General features: G+C 50.0%; 1 protein-coding gene across 4 annotated transcripts in view; it reads right to left on the bottom strand.

Moving 5' to 3' along the window:
* The window catches only part of ZNF362 (zinc finger protein 362), a 47,581-nt gene that overhangs the window by 8,712 nt on the left and 15,827 nt on the right, over positions 1–23,042 (bottom strand). Inside the window, exons 2-5 of one of the 4 annotated variants that reach the window (XM_056542427.1) lie at positions 15,258–15,435; positions 15,009–15,041; positions 6,297–6,543; positions 5,526–5,844 (exon numbers count right to left, since the gene is read on the bottom strand). In XM_056542427.1, coding sequence (XP_056398402.1) covers positions 5,526–5,844; positions 6,297–6,543; positions 15,009–15,041; positions 15,258–15,434 — 776 coding nt within the window. In that variant the 5' untranslated portion in view covers position 15,435. The remainder of the gene's footprint in view (positions 1–5,525; positions 5,845–6,296; positions 6,544–15,008; positions 15,042–15,257; positions 15,436–23,042) is intronic. The other 3 variants (XM_056542429.1, XM_056542428.1, XM_056542430.1) reach the window with 3 other exon arrangements.

Raw genomic sequence — 23,042 nt, 5'->3', positions numbered from 1 at the left:
ATACTGATCAATGATCAGCACATGACTAACACCTCTATACAAGACCCCACAATACTGATCAATGATCAGCACATGACCAACATCTCTATACAAGACTCCACAATACTGGTCAATGATCAGCACATGACTAACATCTCTATACAAGACCCCACAATACTGATCAATGATCAGCACATGACCAACATCTCTATACAAGACCCCACAATACTGGTCAATGATCAGACACATGACCAACATCTCTATACAAGACCCCACAATACTGATCAATGATCAGACACATGACCAACATCTCTATACAAGACCCCACAATACTGATCAATGATCAGACACATGACTAACACCTCTATACAAGACCCCACAATACTGATCAATGATCAGCACATGACCAACCTCTATACAAGACCCCACAATACTGATCAATGATCAGCACATGACCAACATCTCTATACAAGACCCCACAATACTGATCAATGATCAGCACATGACTAACATCTCTATACAAGACCCCACAATACTGGTCAATGATCAGACACATGACCAACATCTCTATACAAGACCCCACAATACTGATCAATGATCAGCACATGACCAACACCTCTATACAAGACTCCACAATACTGATCAATGATCAGCACATGACCAACCCCTATACAAGACCCCACAATACTGGTCAACGATCAGCACATAACCAACACCTCTATACAAGACCCCACAATACTGATCAATGATCAGCACATGACCAACATCTCTATACAAGACCCCACAATACTGGTCAACGATCAGCACATGACCAACATCTCTATACAAGACCCCACAATACTGATCAATGATCAGCACATGACTAACATCTCTATACAAGACCCCACAATACTGATCAATGATCAGCACATGACTAACACCTCTATACAAGACCCCGCAATACTGGTCAATGATCAGCACATGACTAACATCTCTATACAAGACTCCACAATACTGATCAATGATCAGCACATGACTAACATCTCTATACAAGACCCCACAATACTGATCAATGATCAGCACATGACTAACACCTCTATACAAGACCCCACAATACTGGTCAATGATCAGCACATGACTAACATCTCTATACAAGACTCCACAATACTGATCAATGATCAGCACATGACTAACACCTCTATACAAGACCCCGCAATACTGATCAATGATCAGCACATGACTAACACCTCTATACAAGACCCCGCAATACTGATCAATGATCAGCACATGACCAACATCTCTATACAAGACTCCACAATACTGATCAATGATCAGCACATGACCAACATCTCTATACAAGACCCCACAATACTGATCAATGATCAGCACATGACCAACATCTCTATACAAGACCCCACAATACTGATCAATGATCAGCACATGACCAACATCTATACAAGACCCCACAATACTGATCAATGATCAGCACATGACCAACATCTCTATACAAGACTCCACAATACTGATCAATGATCAGCACATGACCAACATCTCTATACAAGACCCCACAATACTGATCAATGATCAGCACATGACCAACATCTCTATACAAGACTCCACAATACTGATCAATGATCAGCACATGACCAACATCTCTATACAAGACCCCACAATACTGATCAATGATCAGCACATGACCAACATCTCTATACAAGACTCCACAATACTGATCAATGATCAGCACATGACTAACATCTCTATACAAGACTCCACAATACTGATCAATGATCAGCACATGAACAACCTCTATACAAGACTCCACAATACTGATCAATGATCAGCACATGACCAACATCTCTATACAAGACCCCACAATACTGGTCAATGATCAGACACATGACCAACCTCTATACAAGACCCCACAATACTGATCAATGATCAGCACATGAACAACCTCTATACAAGACCCCACAATACTGATCAATGATCAGCACATGACTAACATCTCTATACAAGACCCCACAATACTGATCAATGATCAGCACATGACCAACCTCTATACAAGACCCCACAATACTGATCAATGATCAGCACATGACCAACATCTCTATACAAGACCCCACAATACTGATCAATGATCAGCACATGACCAACATCTCTATACAAGACTCCACAATACTGGTCAATGATCAGCACATGACTAACATCTCTATACAAGACCCCACAATACTGATCAATGATCAGCACATGACCAACATCTCTATACAAGACTCCACAATACTGATCAATGATCAGCACATGACTAACATCTCTATACAAGACTCCACAATACTGATCAATGATCAGCACATGACTAACATCTCTATACAAGACTCCACAATACTGATCAATGATCAGCACATGACCAACACCTCTATACAAGACTCCACAATACTGATCAATGATCAGCACATGACCAACACCTCTATACAAGACTCCACAATACTGATCAATGATCAGCACATGACCAACATCTCTATACAAGACTCCACAATACTGATCAATGAGCAGCACATGACCAACACCTCTATACAAGACCCCACAATACTGATCAATGATCAGACACATGACTAACACCTCTATACAAGACCCCACAATACTGGTCAATGATCAGACACATGACCAACCTCTATACAAGACCCCACAATACTGATCAATGATCAGCACATGAACAACCTCTATACAAGACCCCACAATACTGATCAATGATCAGCACATGACTAACATCTCTATACAAGACCCCACAATACTGATCAATGATCAGCACATGACCAACCTCTATACAAGACCCCACAATACTGATCAATGATCAGCACATGACTAACACCTCTATACAAGACCCCACAATACTGATCAATGATCAGACACATGACTAACACCTCTATACAAGACCCCACAATACTGATCAATGATCAGCACATGACTAACACCTCTATACAAGACCCCACAATACTGATCAATGATCAGACACATGACTAACACCTCTATACAAGACCCCACAATACTGATCAATGATCAGCACATGACCAACATCTCTATACAAGACTCCACAATACTGGTCAATGATCAGCACATGACTAACATCTCTATACAAGACCCCACAATACTGGTCAATGATCAGACACATGACCAACATCTCTATACAAGACCCCACAATACTGATCAATGATCAGACACATGACCAACATCTCTATACAAGACCCCACAATACTGATCAATGATCAGACACATGACTAACACCTCTATACAAGACCCCACAATACTGATCAATGATCAGCACATGACCAACCTCTATACAAGACCCCACAATACTGATCAATGATCAGCACATGACCAACATCTCTATACAAGACCCCACAATACTGATCAATGATCAGCACATGACTAACATCTCTATACAAGACCCCACAATACTGGTCAATGATCAGACACATGACCAACATCTCTATACAAGACCCCACAATACTGATCAATGATCAGCACATGACCAACACCTCTATACAAGACTCCACAATACTGATCAATGATCAGCACATGACCAACCCCTATACAAGACCCCACAATACTGGTCAACGATCAGCACATAACCAACACCTCTATACAAGACCCCACAATACTGCAATACTGGTCAATGATCAGCACATGACCAACATCTCTATACAAGACCCCACAATACTGGTCAATGATCAGCACATGACCAACATCTCTATACAAGACCCCACAATACTGATCAATGATCAGCACATGACCAACATCTCTATACAAGACCCCACAATACTGGTCAATGATCAGCACATGACCAACATCTCTATACAAGACCCCACAATACTGGTCAATGATCAGCACATGACCAACACCTCTATACAAGACTCCACAATACTGATCAATGATCAGCACATGACCAACATCTCTATACAAGACCCCGCAATACTGGTCAATGATCAGCACATGACCAACATCTCTATACAAGACCCCGCAATACTGGTCAATGATCAGCACATGACCAACACCTCTATACAAGACCCCACAATACTGATCAATGATCAGCACATGACCAACCTCTATACAAGACCCCACAATACTGATCAATGATCAGATGCAACATTTTCATATTCCCAGTCAATGATCAGGCACCGAACCTCTGACATCTCCAACCAAGACTCCATGCTACTAGTCAATGATCAGACACATGACCTCCGACATGTCCACCCAAGACTTCATGTTACTAGTCAATGATCAAACACATGACCTCCAACATCTCCCCATGAGACTCCATGTTATTGATGAATGATCAAACACACAACCTCCAACACCTTGAGACTCCATGATACCGATCTATGGTCAGACACAGGACATCTCCACCTGACTCCACGTAACCGATCAACGATCAAACCCACTATCTAAGACCCCTCCACACCAGACTCCATTTAACCGATCAACGATCAGACCCACTATCTAAGACCCCTCCACACCAGACTCCATGTAACTGATTAATGATTAGACCCACTATCTAAGACCCCTTCACACCAGATCCCACGTAACCGATCAATGATCAGACCCACTATCTAAGACCCCTCCACACCAGATCCCACGTAACCGATCAATGATCAGACCCACTATCTAAGACCCCTCCACACCAGACTCCATGTAACCGATCAACGATCAGACCCACTATCTAAGACCCCCCCACACCAGACTCCATGTAACCGATCAACGATCAGACCCACTATCTAAGACCCCTCCACACCAGATCCCACGTAACTGATTAATGATTAGACCCACTATCTAAGACCCCTCCACACCAGACTCCATGTAACCGATCAACGATCAGACTCACTATCTAAGACCCCTCCACACCAGATCCCACGTAACCGATCAATGATCAGACCCACTATCTAAGACCCTTCCACACCAGATCCCACGTAACCGATCAATGATCAGACCCACTATCTAAGACCCCTCCACACCAGACTCCATGTAACTGATTAATGATTAGACCCACTATCTAAGACCCCTCCACACCAGATCCCACGTAACCGATCAATGATCAGACCCACTATCTAAGACCCCCCCCACACCAGACTCCATGTAACCGATCAATGATCAGACCCACTATCTAAGATCCCTCCCCACCAGACTCCATGTAACCGATCAACGATCAGACCCACTATCTAAGACCCCTCCACACCAGACTCGATGTAACCGATCAACGATCAGACCCACTATCTAAGACCCCTCCCCACCAGACTCCATGTAACTGATCAATGATCAGACCCACTATCTAAGACCCCCCCACACCAGACTCCATGTAACTGATCAATGATCAGACCCACTATCTAAGACCCCTCCACACCAGACTCCATGTAACCGATCAATGATCAGATATCTTCCCATTAGAGACAATGCTACTGGTCAATGATCAGCACACGATCCTAGACACAGCCACATAAGACTCCATGTTACCAGTCAATGATCAGCCACAAGACCTCTAGACACAATGTGAGGTAGGTTCATAATACGTCACTAACCTGTAGGTTTTCCCCTCTTTTCCGATATCTCCTGAGGCCAGAATAGGGTAAGGGACAACGAGCACTGGCGGTCCGGCTGGATTCTCCGCCTTGATTTTCTTGCGGCCTCTCTCAGGTTTGGTAGGTCCCAGTAGGCTGTGGCCCTGGATGGTTTTAATGGAATCCAGCATGGGTGAACTAGTGATTCCTGAGATGAGGGTGGGGGAGGTGGCAATGAGCCGAGTCTGACTGTTTGAGGTGGGGGTGGAGATGGTGCCGCTGGTACCGGTGCTGGATTCTGATGTGCTGATGTTTGAGCGGGAGGATGACAGGCCCAGCCCTGAAACAGAAGACAATGCTATGAAAAGAAGGTCAAGGGTTACAGGATGAGTAGAATCTGTAGTATCATTATAGAGCAGTGTTTCCCAACCTGGGTGCCTCCAGCTGTTGCAAAACTACAACTCCCAGCATGCCCAGACAGCCTCTGGCTGTCCAGGAATGCTGGGAGTTGTAGTTTTGCAACAGCTGAAGGCACCCGGGTTGGGAAACACTGTTCTAGAGGCTTCTTCAGTGCCACCGCACCTGACCAAACCAACATGGAGAACCCCAAACACAGGGCACACGTACAGAAGAGGTGACACTGATCCCCTATAATACATTTTATACCCACGATTGAATCAGGCTCAGGCGGCATCATCCGCGTCCACCACTCATTACAGCCGCTAACCAGTCCCACAACAACCACAACCGGTCAGAGACATCGCATCATTCCACCAGTGAGCCGCAAGGTACCTGTGACTGAGCTGGTGGCGGGCCGGGCATGGAGGGCCACGTCTGGTTGGGGTACAGCTTGGGGGTGCAGTCCAGGGACCTGCTGCAACTTTTGCAGGGACATGACGGACTGGCTGGTCTCGGCAGGTGACGGGGGGATGAGCAGGGGCTGCTGTGAGGGGACGGAGGTCGGAGGTAAATGAGGAGTTCGGATCTTCTCCGCCATCAGCTGCTCCTTGATCTTATTGATTAACACCAGATTATCCAACTGTGCAGGAGAGAAGAGGCGGCAGGTTATCAGAGGAACAGCGCCACATCCAGGAGCAGAACACAAGGGCTCCCATGGGATGTGACTGGAGAAATAGTGGGGGCTGGATGTGATGTGACTGGAGAAATAGTGGGGGCTGGATGTGATGTGACTGGAGGAGTAGTGGAGGCTGGATGGGATGTGACTGGAGAAATAGTGGGGGCTGGATGTGATGTGACTGGAGGAGTAGTGAGGGCTGGATGTGATGTGACTGGAGGAGTAGTGAGGGCTGGATGTGATGTGACTGGAGGAGTAGTGAGGGCTGGATGTGATGTGACTGGAGGAGTAGTGAGGGCTGGATGTGATGTGACTGGAGGAGTAGTGAGGGCTGGATGTGATGTGACTGGAGGAGTAGTGGGGGCTGGATGTGATGTGACTGGAGAAATAGTGGGGACTGGATGTGATGTGACTGGAGAAATAGTGGGGGCTGGATGTGATGTGACTGGAGGAGTAGTGGGGGCTGGATGTGATGTGACTGGAGGAGTAGTGGAGGCTGGATGTGATGTGACTGGAGGAGTAGTGGAGGCTGGATGTGATGTGACTGGAGGAGTAGTGGAGGCTGGATGTGATGTGACTGGAGGAGTAGTGGAGGCTGTATGTGATGTGACTGGAGGAGTAGTGGGGGCTGGATGTGATGTGACTGGAGGAGTAGTGGGGACTGGATGTGATGTGACTGGAGGAGTAGTGGGGACTGGATGTGATGTGACTGGAGGAGTAGTGGGGGCTGGATGTGATGTGACTGGAGGAGTAGTGGGGGCTGGATGTGATGTGACTGGAGGATTAATGGGGGCTGGATGTGATGTGACTGGAGGAGTAGTGGGGGCTGGATGTGATGTGACTGGAGGAGTAGTGGGGGCTGGATGTGACGTGACTGGAGGAGTAGTGGGGGCTGGATGTGACGTGACTGGAGGATTAATGGGGGCTGGATGTGATGTGACTGGAGGAGTAGTGGGGGCTGGATGTGATGTGAATGGAGGAGTAGTGGAGGCTGGATGTGATGTGACTGGAGGAGTAGTGGAGGCTGGATGTCATGTGACAGGAGGAGTAGTGGAGGCTGGATGTGATGTGACTGGAGGAGTAGTGGGGGCTGGATGTGATGTGACTGGAGGAGTAGTGGAGGCTGGATGTGATGTGACTGGAGGAGTAGTGGAGACTGGATGTGATGTGACTGGAGGAGTAGTGGGGGTTGGATGTGATGTGACTGGAGGAGTAGTGGGGGCTGGATGTGATGTGACTGGAGGAGTAGTGGAGGCTGGATGTGATGTGACTGGAGGAGTAGTGGAGGCTGGATGTGATGTGACTGGAGGAGTAGTGGGGGCTGGATGTCATGTGACTGGAGGAGTAGTGGAGGCTGGATGTGATGTGACTGGAGGAGTAATGGGGGGTGGATGTGATGTGACTGGAGGAGTAGTGGGGGCTGGATGTGATGTGACTGGAGGAGTAGTGGAGGCTGGATGTGATGTGACTGGAGGAGTAGTGGGGGCTGGATGTGATGTGACTGGAGGAGTAGTGGAGGCTGGATGTGATGTGACTGGAGGAGTAGTGGGGACTGGATGTGATGTGACTGGAGGAGTAGTGAGGACTGGATGTGATGTGACTGGAGGAGTAGTGGAGGCTGGATGTGATGTGACTGGAGGAGTAGTGGAGGCTGGATGTGATGTGACTGGAGGAGTAGTGGGGGCTGGATGTGATGTGACTGGAGGAGTAGTGGAGGCTGGATGTGATGTGACTGGAGGAGTAGTGGGGACTGGATGTGATGTGACTGGAGGAGTAGTGGGGACTGGATGTGATGTGACTGGAGGAGTAGTGGGGGCTGGATGTGATGTGACTGGAGGAGTAGTGGGGGCTGGATGTGATGTGACTGGAGGAGTAGTGGGGGCTGGATGTGATGTGACTGGAGGAGTAGTGAGGACTGGATGTGATGTGACTGGAGGAGTAGTGGGGGCTGGATGTGATGTGACTGGAGGAGTAGTGGAGGCTGGATGTGATGTGACTGGAGGAGTAGTGGGGACTGGATGTGATGTGACTGGAGGAGTAGTGGGGACTGGATGGGATGTGACTGGAGAAATAGTGGGGGCTGGATGGGATGTGACTGGAGGAGTAGTGGGGGCTGGATGTGATGTGACTGGAGGAGTAGTGGGGGCTGGATGTGATGTGACTGGAGGAGTAGTGGAGGCTGGATGTGATGTGACTGGAGGAGTAGTGGGGACTGGATGTGATGTGACTGGAGGAGTAGTGGGGACTGGATGTGATGTGACTGGAGAAATAGTGGGGGCTGGATGTGATGTGACTGGAGGAGTAGTGGGGGCTGGATGTGATGTGACTGGAGGAGTAGTGGGGGCTGGATGTGATGTGACTGGAGGAGTAGTGGGGGCTGGATGTGATGTGACTGGAGGAGTAATGGGGGGTGGATGTGATGTAACTGGAGGAGTAGTGGAGGCAGGATGTGATGTGACTGGAGGAGTAATGGGGGGTGGATGTGATGTAACTGGAGGAGTAGTGGAGGCTGGATGTGATGTGACTGGAGGAGTAGTGGGGGCTGGATGTGATGTGACTGGAGGAGTAGTGAGGACTGGATGTGATGTGACTGGAGGAGTAGTGAGGACTGGATGTGATGTGACTGGAGGAGTAGTGGAGGCTGGATGTCATGTGACAGGAGGAGTAGTGGAGGCTGGATGTCATGTGACAGGAGGAGTAGTGGAGGCTGGATGTGATGTGACTGGAGGAGTAGTGGGGGCTGGATGTGATGTGACTGGAGGAGTAGTGGGGGCTGGATGTGATGTGACTGGAGGAGTAGTGAGGACTGGATGTGATGTGACTGGAGGAGTAGTGGGGGCTGGATGTGATGTGACTGGAGGAGTAGTGGGGGCTGGATGTGATGTGACTGTAGGAGTAGTGGGGACTGGATGTGATGTGACTGGAGGAGTAGTGGGGACTGGATGTGATGTGACTGGAGGAGTAGTGAGGACTGGATGTGATGTGACTGGAGGAGTAGTGGAGGCTGGATGTGATGTAACTGGAGGAGTAGTGGGGGCTGGATGTGATGTGACTGGAGGAGTAGTGGGGGCTGGATGTGATGTGACTGGAGGAGTAGTGGGGGCTGGATGTGATGTGACTGGAGGAGTAGTGAGGACTGGATGTGATGTGACTGGAGGAGTAGTGGGGGCTGGATGTGATGTGACTGGAGGAGTAGTGGGGGCTGGATGTGATGTGACTGTAGGAGTAGTGGGGACTGGATGTGATGTGACTGGAGGAGTAGTGGGGACTGGATGTGATGTGACTGGAGGAGTAGTGAGGACTGGATGTGATGTGACTGGAGGAGTAGTGGAGGCTGGATGTGATGTAACTGGAGGAGTAGTGGGGGCTGGATGTGATGTGACTGTAGGAGTAGTGGGGACTGGATGTGATGTGACTGGAGGAGTAGTGGGGACTGGATGTGATGTGACTGGAGGAGTAGTGGGGACTGGATGTGATGTGACTGGAGGAGTAGTGGGGGCTGGATGTGATGTGACTGGAGGAGTAGTGGGGACTGGATGTGATGTGACTGGAGGAGTAGTGGGGGCTGGATGTGATGTGACTGGAGGAGTAGTGGAGGCTGGATGTGATGTGACTGGAGGAGTAGTGGGGGCTGGATGTGATGTGACTGGAGGAGTAGTGAGGACTGGATGTGATGTGACTGGAGGAGTAGTGGGGGCTGGATGTGATGTGACAGGAGGAGTAGTGGAGGCTGGATGTGATGTGACTGGAGGAGTAGTGGAGGCTGGATGTGATGTGACTGGAGGAGTAGTGGGGGCTGGATGTGATGTGACTGGAGGAGTAGTGGGGGCTGGATGTGATGTGACTGGAGGAGTAGTGGGGACTGGATGTGATGTGACTGGAGGAGTAGTGGGGACTGGATGTGATGTGACTGGAGGAGTAGTGGGGGCTGGATGTGATGTGACTGGAGGAGTAGTGAGGACTGGATGTGATGTGACTGGAGGAGTAGTGGGGACTGGATGTGATGTGACTGGAGGAGTAGTGGGGGCTGGATGTGATGTGACTGGAGGAGGAGTGGGGACTGGATGTGATGTGACTGGAGGAGTAGTGGGGACTGGATGTGATGTGACTGGAGGAGTAGTGGGGGCTGGATGTGATGTGACTGTAGGAGTAGTGGGGACTGGATGTGATGTGACTGGAGGAGTAGTGGGGACTGGATGTGATGTGACTGGAGGAGTAGTGAGGACTGGATGTGATGTGACTGGAGGAGTAGTGGAGGCTGGATGTGATGTAACTGGAGGAGTAGTGGGGGCTGGATGTGATGTGACTGGAGGAGTAGTGGGGGCTGGATGTGATGTGACTGGAGGAGTAGTGGGGGCTGGATGTGATGTGACTGGAGGAGTAGTGAGGACTGGATGTGATGTGACTGGAGGAGTAGTGGGGGCTGGATGTGATGTGACTGGAGGAGTAGTGGGGGCTGGATGTGATGTGACTGTAGGAGTAGTGGGGACTGGATGTGATGTGACTGGAGGAGTAGTGGGGACTGGATGTGATGTGACTGGAGGAGTAGTGAGGACTGGATGTGATGTGACTGGAGGAGTAGTGGAGGCTGGATGTGATGTAACTGGAGGAGTAGTGGGGGCTGGATGTGATGTGACTGTAGGAGTAGTGGGGACTGGATGTGATGTGACTGGAGGAGTAGTGGGGACTGGATGTGATGTGACTGGAGGAGTAGTGGGGACTGGATGTGATGTGACTGGAGGAGTAGTGGGGGCTGGATGTGATGTGACTGGAGGAGTAGTGGGGACTGGATGTGATGTGACTGGAGGAGTAGTGGGGGCTGGATGTGATGTGACTGGAGGAGTAGTGGAGGCTGGATGTGATGTGACTGGAGGAGTAGTGGGGGCTGGATGTGATGTGACTGGAGGAGTAGTGAGGACTGGATGTGATGTGACTGGAGGAGTAGTGGGGGCTGGATGTGATGTGACAGGAGGAGTAGTGGAGGCTGGATGTGATGTGACTGGAGGAGTAGTGGAGGCTGGATGTGATGTGACTGGAGGAGTAGTGGGGGCTGGATGTGATGTGACTGGAGGAGTAGTGGGGGCTGGATGTGATGTGACTGGAGGAGTAGTGGGGACTGGATGTGATGTGACTGGAGGAGTAGTGGGGACTGGATGTGATGTGACTGGAGGAGTAGTGGGGGCTGGATGTGATGTGACTGGAGGAGTAGTGAGGACTGGATGTGATGTGACTGGAGGAGTAGTGGGGACTGGATGTGATGTGACTGGAGGAGTAGTGGGGACTGGATGTGATGTGACTGGAGGAGTAGTGGGGGCTGGATGTGATGTGACTGGAGGAGGAGTGGGGACTGGATGTGATGTGACTGGAGGAGTAGTGAGGACTGGATGTGATGTGACTGGAGGAGTAGTGAGGACTGGATGTGATGTGACTGGAGGAGTAGTGGGGACTGGATGTGATGTGACTGGAGGAGTAGTGGGGGCTGGATGTGATGTGACTGGAGGAGTGGGGGCTTCTCTAGACCCAGACACCCAAATAGGGAGACAGAATGACAATAACTCCCTGTACAAGTGGAGCAGCCTCATTGACCCCTAAAAATTATAGAAGACAGAGACGTCCAGAGGGCTTACATGGTACTGCAAACCCAAACCATGAAGGTATTCACAGTTATTTAAGGCTGACTGCAGCTTCCCCGAACATGCACCAATCTGCTGATACAGTCACTGTCTACATACATTACTTATCCTGTACTGATCCTGAGTTATATCCTGTATTATACTCCAGAACTGTACTCATTATTCTGCTGGTGAGATCACTGTGTACATACATTACATTACTTATCCTGTACTGATCCTGAGTTATATCCTGTATTATACTCCAGAACTGTACTCACTATTCTGCTGGTGAGGTCACTGTGTACATACATTACATTACTTATCCTGTACTGATCCTGAGTTATATCCTGTATTATACTCCAGAACTGTACTCACTATTCTGCTGGTGAGGTCACTGTATACATACATTACATTACTTATCCTGTACTGATCCTGAGTTATATCCTGTATTATACCCCAGAGCTGTACTCACTATTCTGCTGGTGAGGTCACTGTGTACATACATTACATTACTTACCCTGTACTGATCCTGAGTTATATCCTGTATTATACTCCAGAGCTGTACTCACTATTCTGCTGGTGAGATCACTGTGTACGTACATTACATTACTTACCCTGTACTGATCCTAAGTTATATCCTGTATTATACTCCAGAGCTGCACTCCCTATTCTGCTGGTGGGGTCACTGTGCACAGTGGGGATCAAAAGTTTGGGTACCCCAGGTAAAAATTTGTATTAATGTGCATAAAGAAGCCAAGGAAAGATGGAAAAATCTCCGAAAGGCATCAAATTACAGATTAGACATTCTTATAATATGTCAACAAGTGTTACATTTTATTTACATCATTTACACTTTCAAAATAACAGAAAACAAAAAAATGGCGCATACAAAAGTTTGTGCACCCTGCAGAGTTAATATCTTGTACTGCCCCCTTTGGCAAGTATCACAGCTTGGAAACGCTTTTTGTATCAGCCAAGAGTCTTTCAATTCTTGTTTGAGGTATCTTTGCCCATTCTTCCTTACAAAAGTCTTCCAGTTCTTTGAGATGTCTGGGTTGTCTGTCACGCACTGCTCTTTTAAGGTCTATCCATAGATTTTCAATTATGTTGAGGTCAGGAGATTGTGAAGGCCATGGTAAAACCTTCAGTTTACGCCTCTTGATGTAATCCCCTGTGGATTTCGAGGTGTGTTTAGGATCATTATCCATTTGTAGAAGCCATCCTCTCTTTAACTTCAGCTTTTTCACAGAATGCATCAAGTTAGCATCCAAAATTTGCTGAGATTTTATGGAATCCATTTTTCCTTCTACTCGTGAGATGTTCCCCGTGCCACTGGCTGCAATACAACCCAAAAGCATGATTGATCCACCTCCATGCTTAACAGTTGGACAGAGGTTCTTTTCATTAAATTCTGTTCCCCTTCTTCTCCAAATGTACCTTTGCTCATTCCGGCCAAAAAGTTAAATTTTAACCTCATCGGTCCACAGAACTTGTTTCCAAAATGCATCAGGCTTGTCTATATGTTCATTTGCAAAGTTCAAACGCTGATTTTTGTGGTGAGGACGTAGAAGAGGTTTTCTTCTGATGACTCTTCCATGAAGACCATATTTGTACAAGTATCTCTTTATAGTGGAATAGTGTACCACAACTTCAGTGTCTGCCAGATCTTTCTGGAGGGATTGTGCAGTCAAACCTGGGTTTTGAATTGTTTTTCTCACAATCCTGCGAGCTGTTCTGTCTGGTATTTTTCTTGGTCTTCCAGATCTTGCTTTAACTTCCACTGTTCCTGATGACTGCCATTTCCTAATTACATTCCGAACAGAGGATATTGACATCTGAAAACGTTTTGTTATCTTCTTATAGCCTTCTCCAGCTTTCTGAGCGTCAACTATTTTCAGTTTCAGATTTCTAGACAACTGCTTAGAAGAACCCGTGGTGCCGATTGTTGGGGCAAGGTCAGATGAGTCTGGGCATTTATAACCTTTGAGATTGACATCACCTGGTCTTCCCAGATGATGATTGAGAACAATCCATGACACTGGCAGGTCTCAGCTTTGTAAAGGGGGCAGTGCATGCTATAAATTCTGCAGGGTGCACAAACTTTTGCAGATGCCATTTTTTTTGTTTGCTGTTATTTTGAAAGTGTAAATGATGGAAATAAAATGTAACTTTTGTTGACATATTATAAGAATGTCTAATCTGTAATTTGATGCCTTTTGGAGATTTTTCCCATCTTTCCATGGCTGATTTATGCACATTAATACAAATTTTTACCTGGGGTGCCCAAACTTTTGATCCCCACTGTACATACATTACATTACTTATCCTGTACTGATCCGGAGTTATATCCTGTATTATACTCCAGAGCTGCACTCACTATTCTGCTGGTGATGTCACTGTGTACATACATTACATTACTTATCCTGTACTGATCCTGAGTTATATCCTGTATTATACTCCAGAGCTGTACTCACTATTCTGCTGGTGAGATCATTGTGTACATACATTATATTACTTATCCTGTACTGATCCTGAGTTATATCCTGTATTATACTCCAGAGCTGTACTCACTATTCTGCTGGTGAGGTCACTGTGTACATACATTACATTACTTATCCTGTACTGATCCTGAGTTATATCCTGTATTATACTCCAGAGCTGTACTCACTATTCTGCTGGTGTGGTCACTGTGTACATACATTACATTACTTATCTCGAGTTATATCCTGTATTATATTCCAGAGCTGTATACATGGGGTGACATGGACTGTGTTCCCCGGGCCCCCTTCTTAGACACACATATGTAGTTACTGATACCTGCAGATATACAGGATGATGATGTGATGTATCCTGCAGATATTGGGAAAAAGACATCATGTAACGTTATAACTTTTACTCATGTGTGACTCCATAGAATGGGGGAGGGGGGAAGGGGAGGGGTCTGTGATAATATTCACGCGCGTGTCCTGCTCTTGTTAGGCGCACAGATCGGCTGCGAGGAGCCGGCACATATATACAACATGTTGGTGCTTTATGAATACATTTGGGTCAGAGTGTAGCGCCCACCCGCAGCTCAGAGCTCCAGGTCATTGAGGCCGTTCCACCCTCTGTCCAGTCATCGGATACGTTACAGCTGCTGAAGGAAGGAAGCGTCACAGACAGTCCTGGAGTCATTCTCACCTGGCTGGGCATCGCTGGAGGCGGAGGCCAAAAATAAGGATTGTTAAAGCGCGGTTCGGCCATCCTGCAAGAAGGAAAGTAAGGAAAGCAAGAGTTATGCTGCTGGCAGTGTGGGCACGGCATGTATACCAATCATATTCAGAAAACACCAATGGGCACCGCTCAGCCAGGACCTCTGCAGGCTGCACCATTCAACATCTCTGCTACCTGTCCATTCATTATGGATAGTCAGAGGCTAACCTAATACCTATCACAGCCAAGAAGTGCATCTCCAGCTGTTGCTAAAGTACAACTCTCAGCATGTCCGGTCAGCCGTTCGCTGAACTAAGTCAGGGAGGTGTTCAGCCTCTGCAAGTAAGAAGAAAAACACAGTACTTACTAACCCTGGTCCTTCACAGCCCCTTTGATCTTCTCTCTTCTTCCTAGACAAGCACTTGTCACAGGACCTGCCCGCTGCGGTGTCCCAACAGGTCTTGCAACCAGAGCTCAACTGGGAAGCATTAAATGAAGAAGAGAGACTATCTGGGGAGAGGATGGAGCGGCAGGGGATCAGAGCTAGGTGGTATGGTTTATTTTTGTTTGTTTTGTTTTTTTAAGACACTGGATAAGCCCTTTTAAAATTCAAACTCCATGAGAATGTTGCTAGGAGTCTCTAGAGCTCCTAAGATTGGTCACTAGATGGGGCTAGTCTTTGTCTCTCCAGGCTCCATCATAGTAGAGACGTGCCTGGGTCTGGCTATATGCAAGGCTCTCAGTCTTATACTCCCTACTGGCTGCCCAGAGCTGCCATGATACATTCTTGTACAATCTGGTATGACCCGGTATTCATAAAGCACCAGCATTTCACACACAGTCACATCGAACAAGAGTTCACATGTGGTCCTGGGGGACATCACTATCTGTCACTATCACTGCAATCAGTTGGCTGAGGGGGGTGCTGTCTAGATTATGCCCCCCCACCTTACCTGGGCCACCAATAATGATCCCACAAAGCAAAAGGCCACAAACGGAAACAACAACTCATGACACACAGAGAACAACAATGACAAAACACAAAGCAAAGAATGTGAATGTTCAATGCACCTCTGTAAAGGGCAGTCAGGAGGACACAAAGTACACGACCCGGAGAGGCTAAAATTCTGCAGTACAATAATTTATCAATAGCTAATATGAATCCATCATTACTAAGGTTAGGACCTGATGGAGAGGGTAGTCAGCCCAGTCTTGTATTAGAGAATGTGGGTGAAGGAAACAGCAGATGTATTGGTATAAATATCTTGAAGAGCAGGGATAAAGTAAACAAACAGTGAAGAGCCGCCGAAGAGCAGGGGGAAAGAGCCGCCGAAGAGCAGGGGGAAAGAGCCGCCGAAGAGCAGGGGGAAAGAGCCGCCGAAGAGCAGGGGGAAAGAGCCGCCGAAGAGCAGGGGGAAAGAGCCGCCGAAGAGCAGGGGGAAAGAGCCGCCGAAGAGCAGGGGGAAAGAGCCGCCGAAGAGCAGGGGGAAAGAGCCGCCGAAGAGCAGGGGGAAAGAGCCGCCGAAGAGCAGGGGGAAAGAGCCGCCGAAGAGCAGGGGGAAAGAGCCGCCGAAGAGCAGGGGGAAAGAGCCGCCGAAGAGCAGGGGGAAAGAGCCGCCGAAGAGCAGGGGGAAAGAGCCGCCGAAGAGCAGGGGGAAAGAGCCGCCGAAGAGCAGGGGGAAAGAGCCGCCGAAGAGCAGGGGGAAAGAGCCGCCGAAGAGCAGGGGGAAAGAGCCGCCGAAGAGCAGGGGGAAAGAGCCGCCGAAGAGCAAGGGGAAAGAGCCGCCGAAGAGCAAGGGGAAAGAGCCGCCGAAGAGCAGGGGGAAAGAGCCGCCGAAGAGCAGGGGGAAAGAGCCGCCGTAGAGCAGGGGGAAAGAGCCGCCGAAGAGCAGGGGGAAAGAGCCGCCGAAGAGCAGGGGTAAAGAGCAGCCAAAGAGCAGAGGTAAAGAGCAGCCAAAGAGCAGGGGTAAAGAGCAGCCGAAGAGGGGTAAAACGCTGATGAAGTAAAGAACTGCCGTGGAGCAGGGAAAGAGCAGCCGAAAAGGGGTAAAGAGCAGCCCAAGAGGGATAAAGAGCAGCCCAAGGGGGGGGTAAAGAGCAGCCCAAGGGGGGGTAAAGAGCAGCCAAAGAGGGGTAAAGAGCAGCCAAAGAGGGGTAAAGAGCAGCCGAAGAGGGGTAAAGAGCAGACGAAGAGGGGTAAAGAGCAGCCGAAGAGGGGTAAAACGCTGATGAAGTAAAGAACTGCCGAAGAGGGGTAAAGAGCAGATAAAGAATGTGTTCACGGTAGAGCCAAGGAAGAGCAAGGCAGATTTATTATCAAAGAAAAGGAGTGACAGGGATGGAGGCAAGAGTGAAAACACACAAGCTGTCAGTCCCATGTGCCAGGAAAACCTGTGTGGTGATTGGCTGTCACATTTCGGCTGCATGCAGCCGACAGATTATGTGCTTTCACCTGAAAAGCAAGGGACAGGGTTTAGCTGAGGAAGAACGAGGGCAGGGTTAGAACCCAGAAAGAGCGGAAGGGACAGAGAAAAGAAAGGACAGAGCAAAGAAAGGACAGAGCAGAGGAAGGGATGGGGAGGGACAGAGCAGAGGAAGGGATGGGGAGGGACAGAGCAGAGGAATAGCAGGAACAAGATACGGCTGAAAAAGTGCACTGGTGGGATAGAGCCAACAACGCTGCACATAGAGGACTATAGTCCTGAAATACACAGTGCCGCACTCAGGACCCTATTGACTCCATAAACACAATGCTGTACATAAGACACTGTAGCTCTTACATACACAGCACTGTACACCCCTAGTATTGCAGCCCTTAGTCTGTGACATAAAACCAAGTGAAATTACAGATTATTTTTCTCCTCACAAAGAGCACATAATGCATCCCTAGTGTTGCCCCCATCCCCAGTGCTGCCCAACAACTTCCTTCATCCCTAGTGCTGCCCCCATCCCAGTGCTGCCCACAACTTCCTTCATCCCTAGTGCTGCCCCCATCCACAGTGCTGCCCAACAACTTCCTTCATCCCCAGTGCTGCCCAAAACTACCTTCATCCCCAGTGCTGCCCCCATCCCCAGAGCTGCCCACAACTTCCTTCATCCCCAGTGTTGCCTCCATCCCCAGAGCTGCCCACAACTTCCTTCATCCCTAGTGCTGCCTTCATCCCCAGTGCTGCCTTCATCCCCAGTGCTGCCTCCATCCCCAGTGCTGCCCAACATCTTCCTTCATTCCCAGTGCTGCCTCCATCCCCAGTGCTGCCCAACATCTTCCTTCATCCCCAGTGCTGCCCCCATCCCCAGTGCTGCCCAACAACTTCCTTCATCCCCAGTGCTGTCTCCATCCCCAGAGCTGCCCACAACTTCCTTCATCCCCAGTGCTGCCTCCATCCCCAGTGCTGACCAACATCTTCCTTCATCCCCAGTGCTGCCTCCATCCCCAGTGCTGCCCAACATCTTCCTTCATCCCTAGTGCTGCCCTTATCCCCAGTGCTGCCCAACAACTTCCTTCATCCCTAGTACTGCCCCCATCCACAGTGCTGCCCAACAACTTCCTTCATACCCAGTGCTGCCCAAAACTTCCTTCATCCCCAGTGCTGCCCCCATCCCCAGAGCTGTCCACAACTTCCTTCATCCCCAGTGCTGCCCCCATCCCCAGTGCTGCCCACAACTTCCTTCATCCCCAGTGCTGCCTCCATCCCCAGTGCTGCCCAACATCTTCCTTCATCCCTAGTGCTGCCCCCATCCCCAGTGCTGCCCAACATCTTCCTTCATCCCTAGTGCTGCCCCATCCACAGTGCTGCCCAACAACTTCCTTCATCCCCAGTGCTGCCCACAACTTCCTTCATCCCCAGTGCTGCCCCCATCCCCAGAGCTGCCCACAACTTCCTTCATCCCCAGTGCTGCCTCCATCCCCAGAGCTGCCCAACAACTTCCTTCATCCCCAGTGCTGCCCCCATCCCCAGTGCTGCCCAACAACTTCCTTCATACCCAGTGCTGCCCAAAACTTCCTTCATCCCCAGTGCTGCCCCCATCCCCAGAGCTGTCCACAACTTCCTTCATCCCCAGTGCTGCCCCCATCCCCAGTGCTGCCCACAACTTCCTTCATCCCCAGTGCTGCCTCCATCCCCAGTGCTGCCCAACATCTTCCTTCATCCCTAGTGCTGCCCCCATCCCCAGTGCTGCCCAACATCTTCCTTCATCCCTAGTGCTGCCCCCATCCCCAGTGCTGCCCAACAATTTCCTTCATCCCTAGTGCTGCCCCATCCACAGTGCTGCCCAACAACTTCCTTCATCCCCAGTGCTGCCCACAACTTCCGTCATCCCCAGTGCTGCCCCCATCCCCAGAGCTGCCCACAACTTCCTTCATCCCCAGTGCTGCCTCCATCCCCAGAGCTGCCCAACAACTTCCTTCATCCCCAGTGCTGCCTTCATCCCCAGTGCTGCCTCCATCCCCAGTGCTGCCCCCATCCCCACTGCTGCCCACAACTTCCTTCATCCCCAGTGCTGCCCACAACTTCCTTCATCCCCAGTACTGCCCCCATCCCCAGAGCTGCCTACAACTTCCTTCATCCCCAGTGCTGCCCCCATCCCCAGAGCTGCCCACAACTTCCTTCATCCCCAGTGCTGCCCCCATCCAGTGCCCCCCCACCCGCACCTTCAATCTCCTGTGCAGCATCCCTCCCTCCATTTCCTGTAAAGCATCCCCACCTCTGTCTCCTGTGCAGCATCACCCTCTCCATCATCTGCGTTGCGTGCTCCCCTCCATCTTCTGTGCTGTACCCCCATCTCTTGTGTTGTATGCTCTGTCTCCGTCTCCTGTGCAGCATACCCCTTTCTGTCTCCTGTGCTGTATACCCCTTTCTATCTCCTGTGCTGTATACCCGACAGTGTCCTGTACTGCATGTCCCCCCTCTATCTCCCTTGTTGCAAGCACCCTCTGTCTCCAAAGCTGCGAGCCCACTTTCATCTCCCCTGCTGCATCCCCCCCTCCCATTCTCCCTTTCGGCATCCCCCCTCCTCCATCTCCTGTGCTGCACACACACATACACATATCCCCATCTCCTTTGTTGCACCCGCCATCCCAGCAACAGCCTGTGCAGGATCCAGCAGGGAAGGGGTTAAGCCCGCCATGAGGCTTTCTGAGGAATGCTATGAAAGGCTGTGTTTATTTTTAGTCAGATGAACATCTCAGCAGGTTCCAGGGTCAGTTCCTGCTCTGCTCCAGGCCTCACAGAGAACCACAGAACCTCCTACCAGTCCAGCATCCAGAACACTCAGTCCTCATCGTTCCCCCCCAAGCTCCTCCATGTTCTCTCCAGCCATCCCTGATCTACATGGGTAACAGATGCTGGATGACCACCATGAGAGTCTAAAGAGCCAATACGGGTTGTCACCCAGAATTCCACAGGACCGGGTGACAAATATCTGCAGCATCATACAGGATCATATCACTGCTCGGTGCGATCGTCTTCACTAGTCCGAGCATTCTAGTCATGAGCCAGGATGAGGACCAAAAAGGTCCCTATCAGAGGATGTGAGAGCAAGGAATTGTGGGAGGACATATCAATGGATGCAAGATAGATGATTAATCCAGATCACTGTGACCTCCGGGAACTTTGGGCTTCCTGTGGGGATAGATCATTCCATGATGATCCCATCCCCATAATGGACCTAAAGATCTCAATTTGTGACAGTAAACATAATAATTTAGTCTCAACTGCGTCCACAGCATAAACGGTGCACGTGGACAGATCCAAAAGATGACCACAGGCACGGGACCCGTACTGCAGGTGAACACGGAGGGTTGGACAGGTACTGAAGAGGGCTGGTACAGGTACTGCAGGTGACAACAGAGGGCCGAGACAGGTACTGCAGGTGACAACAGAGGGCCGAGACAGGTACTGAAGAGGGCCGGTACAGGTACTGCAGGTGACAACAGAGGGCCGAGACAGGTACTGAAGAGGGCCGGTACAGGTACTGCAGGTGACAACAGAGGGCCGAGACAGGTACTGAAGAGGGCCGGTACAGGTACTGCAGGTGACAACAGAGGGCCGAGACAGGTACTGAAGAGGGCCGGTACAGGTACTGCAGGTGACAACAGAGGGCCGAGACAGGTACTGAAGAGGGCAAGACAGGTACTGCAGGTGACAACAGAGGGCCGAGACAGGTACTGCAGGTGACAACAGAGGGCTGAGACAGGTACTGCAGGTGACAACAGAGGGCTGAGACAGGTACTGAAGAGGGCCGGTACAGGTACTGCAGGTGACAACAGAGGGCCGAGACAGGTACTGAAGAGGGCGAGACAGGTACTGCAGGTGACAACAGAGGGCCGAGACAGGTACTGAAGAGGGCCGGTACAGGTACTGCAGGTGACAACAGAGGGCCGAGACAGGTACTGAAGAGGGCGAGACTGGTACTGCAGATGACAACAGAGGGCCGAGACAGGTACTGAAGAGGGCGAGACAGGTACTGCAGGTGACAACAGAGGGCCGAGACAGGTACTGAAGAGGGCGAGACAGGTACTGAAGGTGACAACAGAGGGCCGAGACAGGTACTGCAGGTGACAACAGAGGGCAGAGACAGGTACTGCAGGTGACAACAGAGGGCAGAGACAGGTACTGCAGGTAACAACAGAGGGCAGAGACAGGTACTGCAGGTGACAACAGAGGGCCGAGACAGGTACTGAAGAGGGCCGGTACAGGTACTGAAGGTGACAACAGAGGGCCGAGACAGGTACTGCAGGTGACAACAGAGGGCAGAGACAGGTACTGAAGAGGGCCGGTACAGGTACTGCAGGTGACAACAGAGGGCCGAGACAGGTACTGCAGGTGACAACAGAGGGCAGAGACAGGTACTGCAGGTAACAACAGAGGGCAGAGACAGGTACTGCAGGTGACAACAGAGGGCCGAGACAGGTACTGAAGAGGGCCGGTACAGGTACTGCAGGTGACAACAGAGGGCCGAGACAGGTACTGAAGAGGGCCGGTACAGGTACTGCAGGTGACAACAGAGGGCCGAGACAGGTACTGCAGGTGACAACAGAGGGCAGAGACAGGTACTGCAGGTGACAACAGAGGGCCGAGATAGGTACTGTAGGTGACAACAGAGGGCAGAGACAGGTACTGAAGAGGGCCGGTACAGGTACTGCAGGTGACAACAGAGGGCCGAGACAGGTACTGAAGAGGGCGAGACAGGTACTGCAGGTGACAACAGAGGGCCGAGACAGGTACTGAAGAGGGCGAGACAGGTACTGCAGGTGACAACAGAGGGCCGAGACAGGTACTGAAGAGGGCGAGACAGGTACTGCAGGTGACAACAGAGGGCCGAGACAGGTACTGAAGAGGGCGAGACATGTACTGCAGGTGACAACAAAGGGCTGAGAGAGGTACTGCAGAGGGCGAGACAGGTACTGAAGAGGGCCGGTACAGGTACTGCAGGTGACAACAGAGGGCCGAGACAGGTACTGCAGGTGACAACAGGGGGCAGAGACAGGTACTGTAGGTGACAACAGGGGGCCGAGACAGGTACGGCAGATGACCAAATAATATATTGAAATGCAGATGATTATAGCAGATCATATACTGTAGAAATACATAAAAGTGCAGTAGAAGGAGTATAACAGAAGAATATAGAGTAATACTGTGCAGCAGGTTATAGTAGATG

This window comes from Hyla sarda, chromosome 10 (assembly GCF_029499605.1).
Source record: "Hyla sarda isolate aHylSar1 chromosome 10, aHylSar1.hap1, whole genome shotgun sequence".
Lineage (NCBI taxonomy): Eukaryota > Metazoa > Chordata > Amphibia > Anura > Hylidae > Hyla > Hyla sarda.
This window is presented reverse-complemented; position numbering and strand designations above follow the sequence as displayed.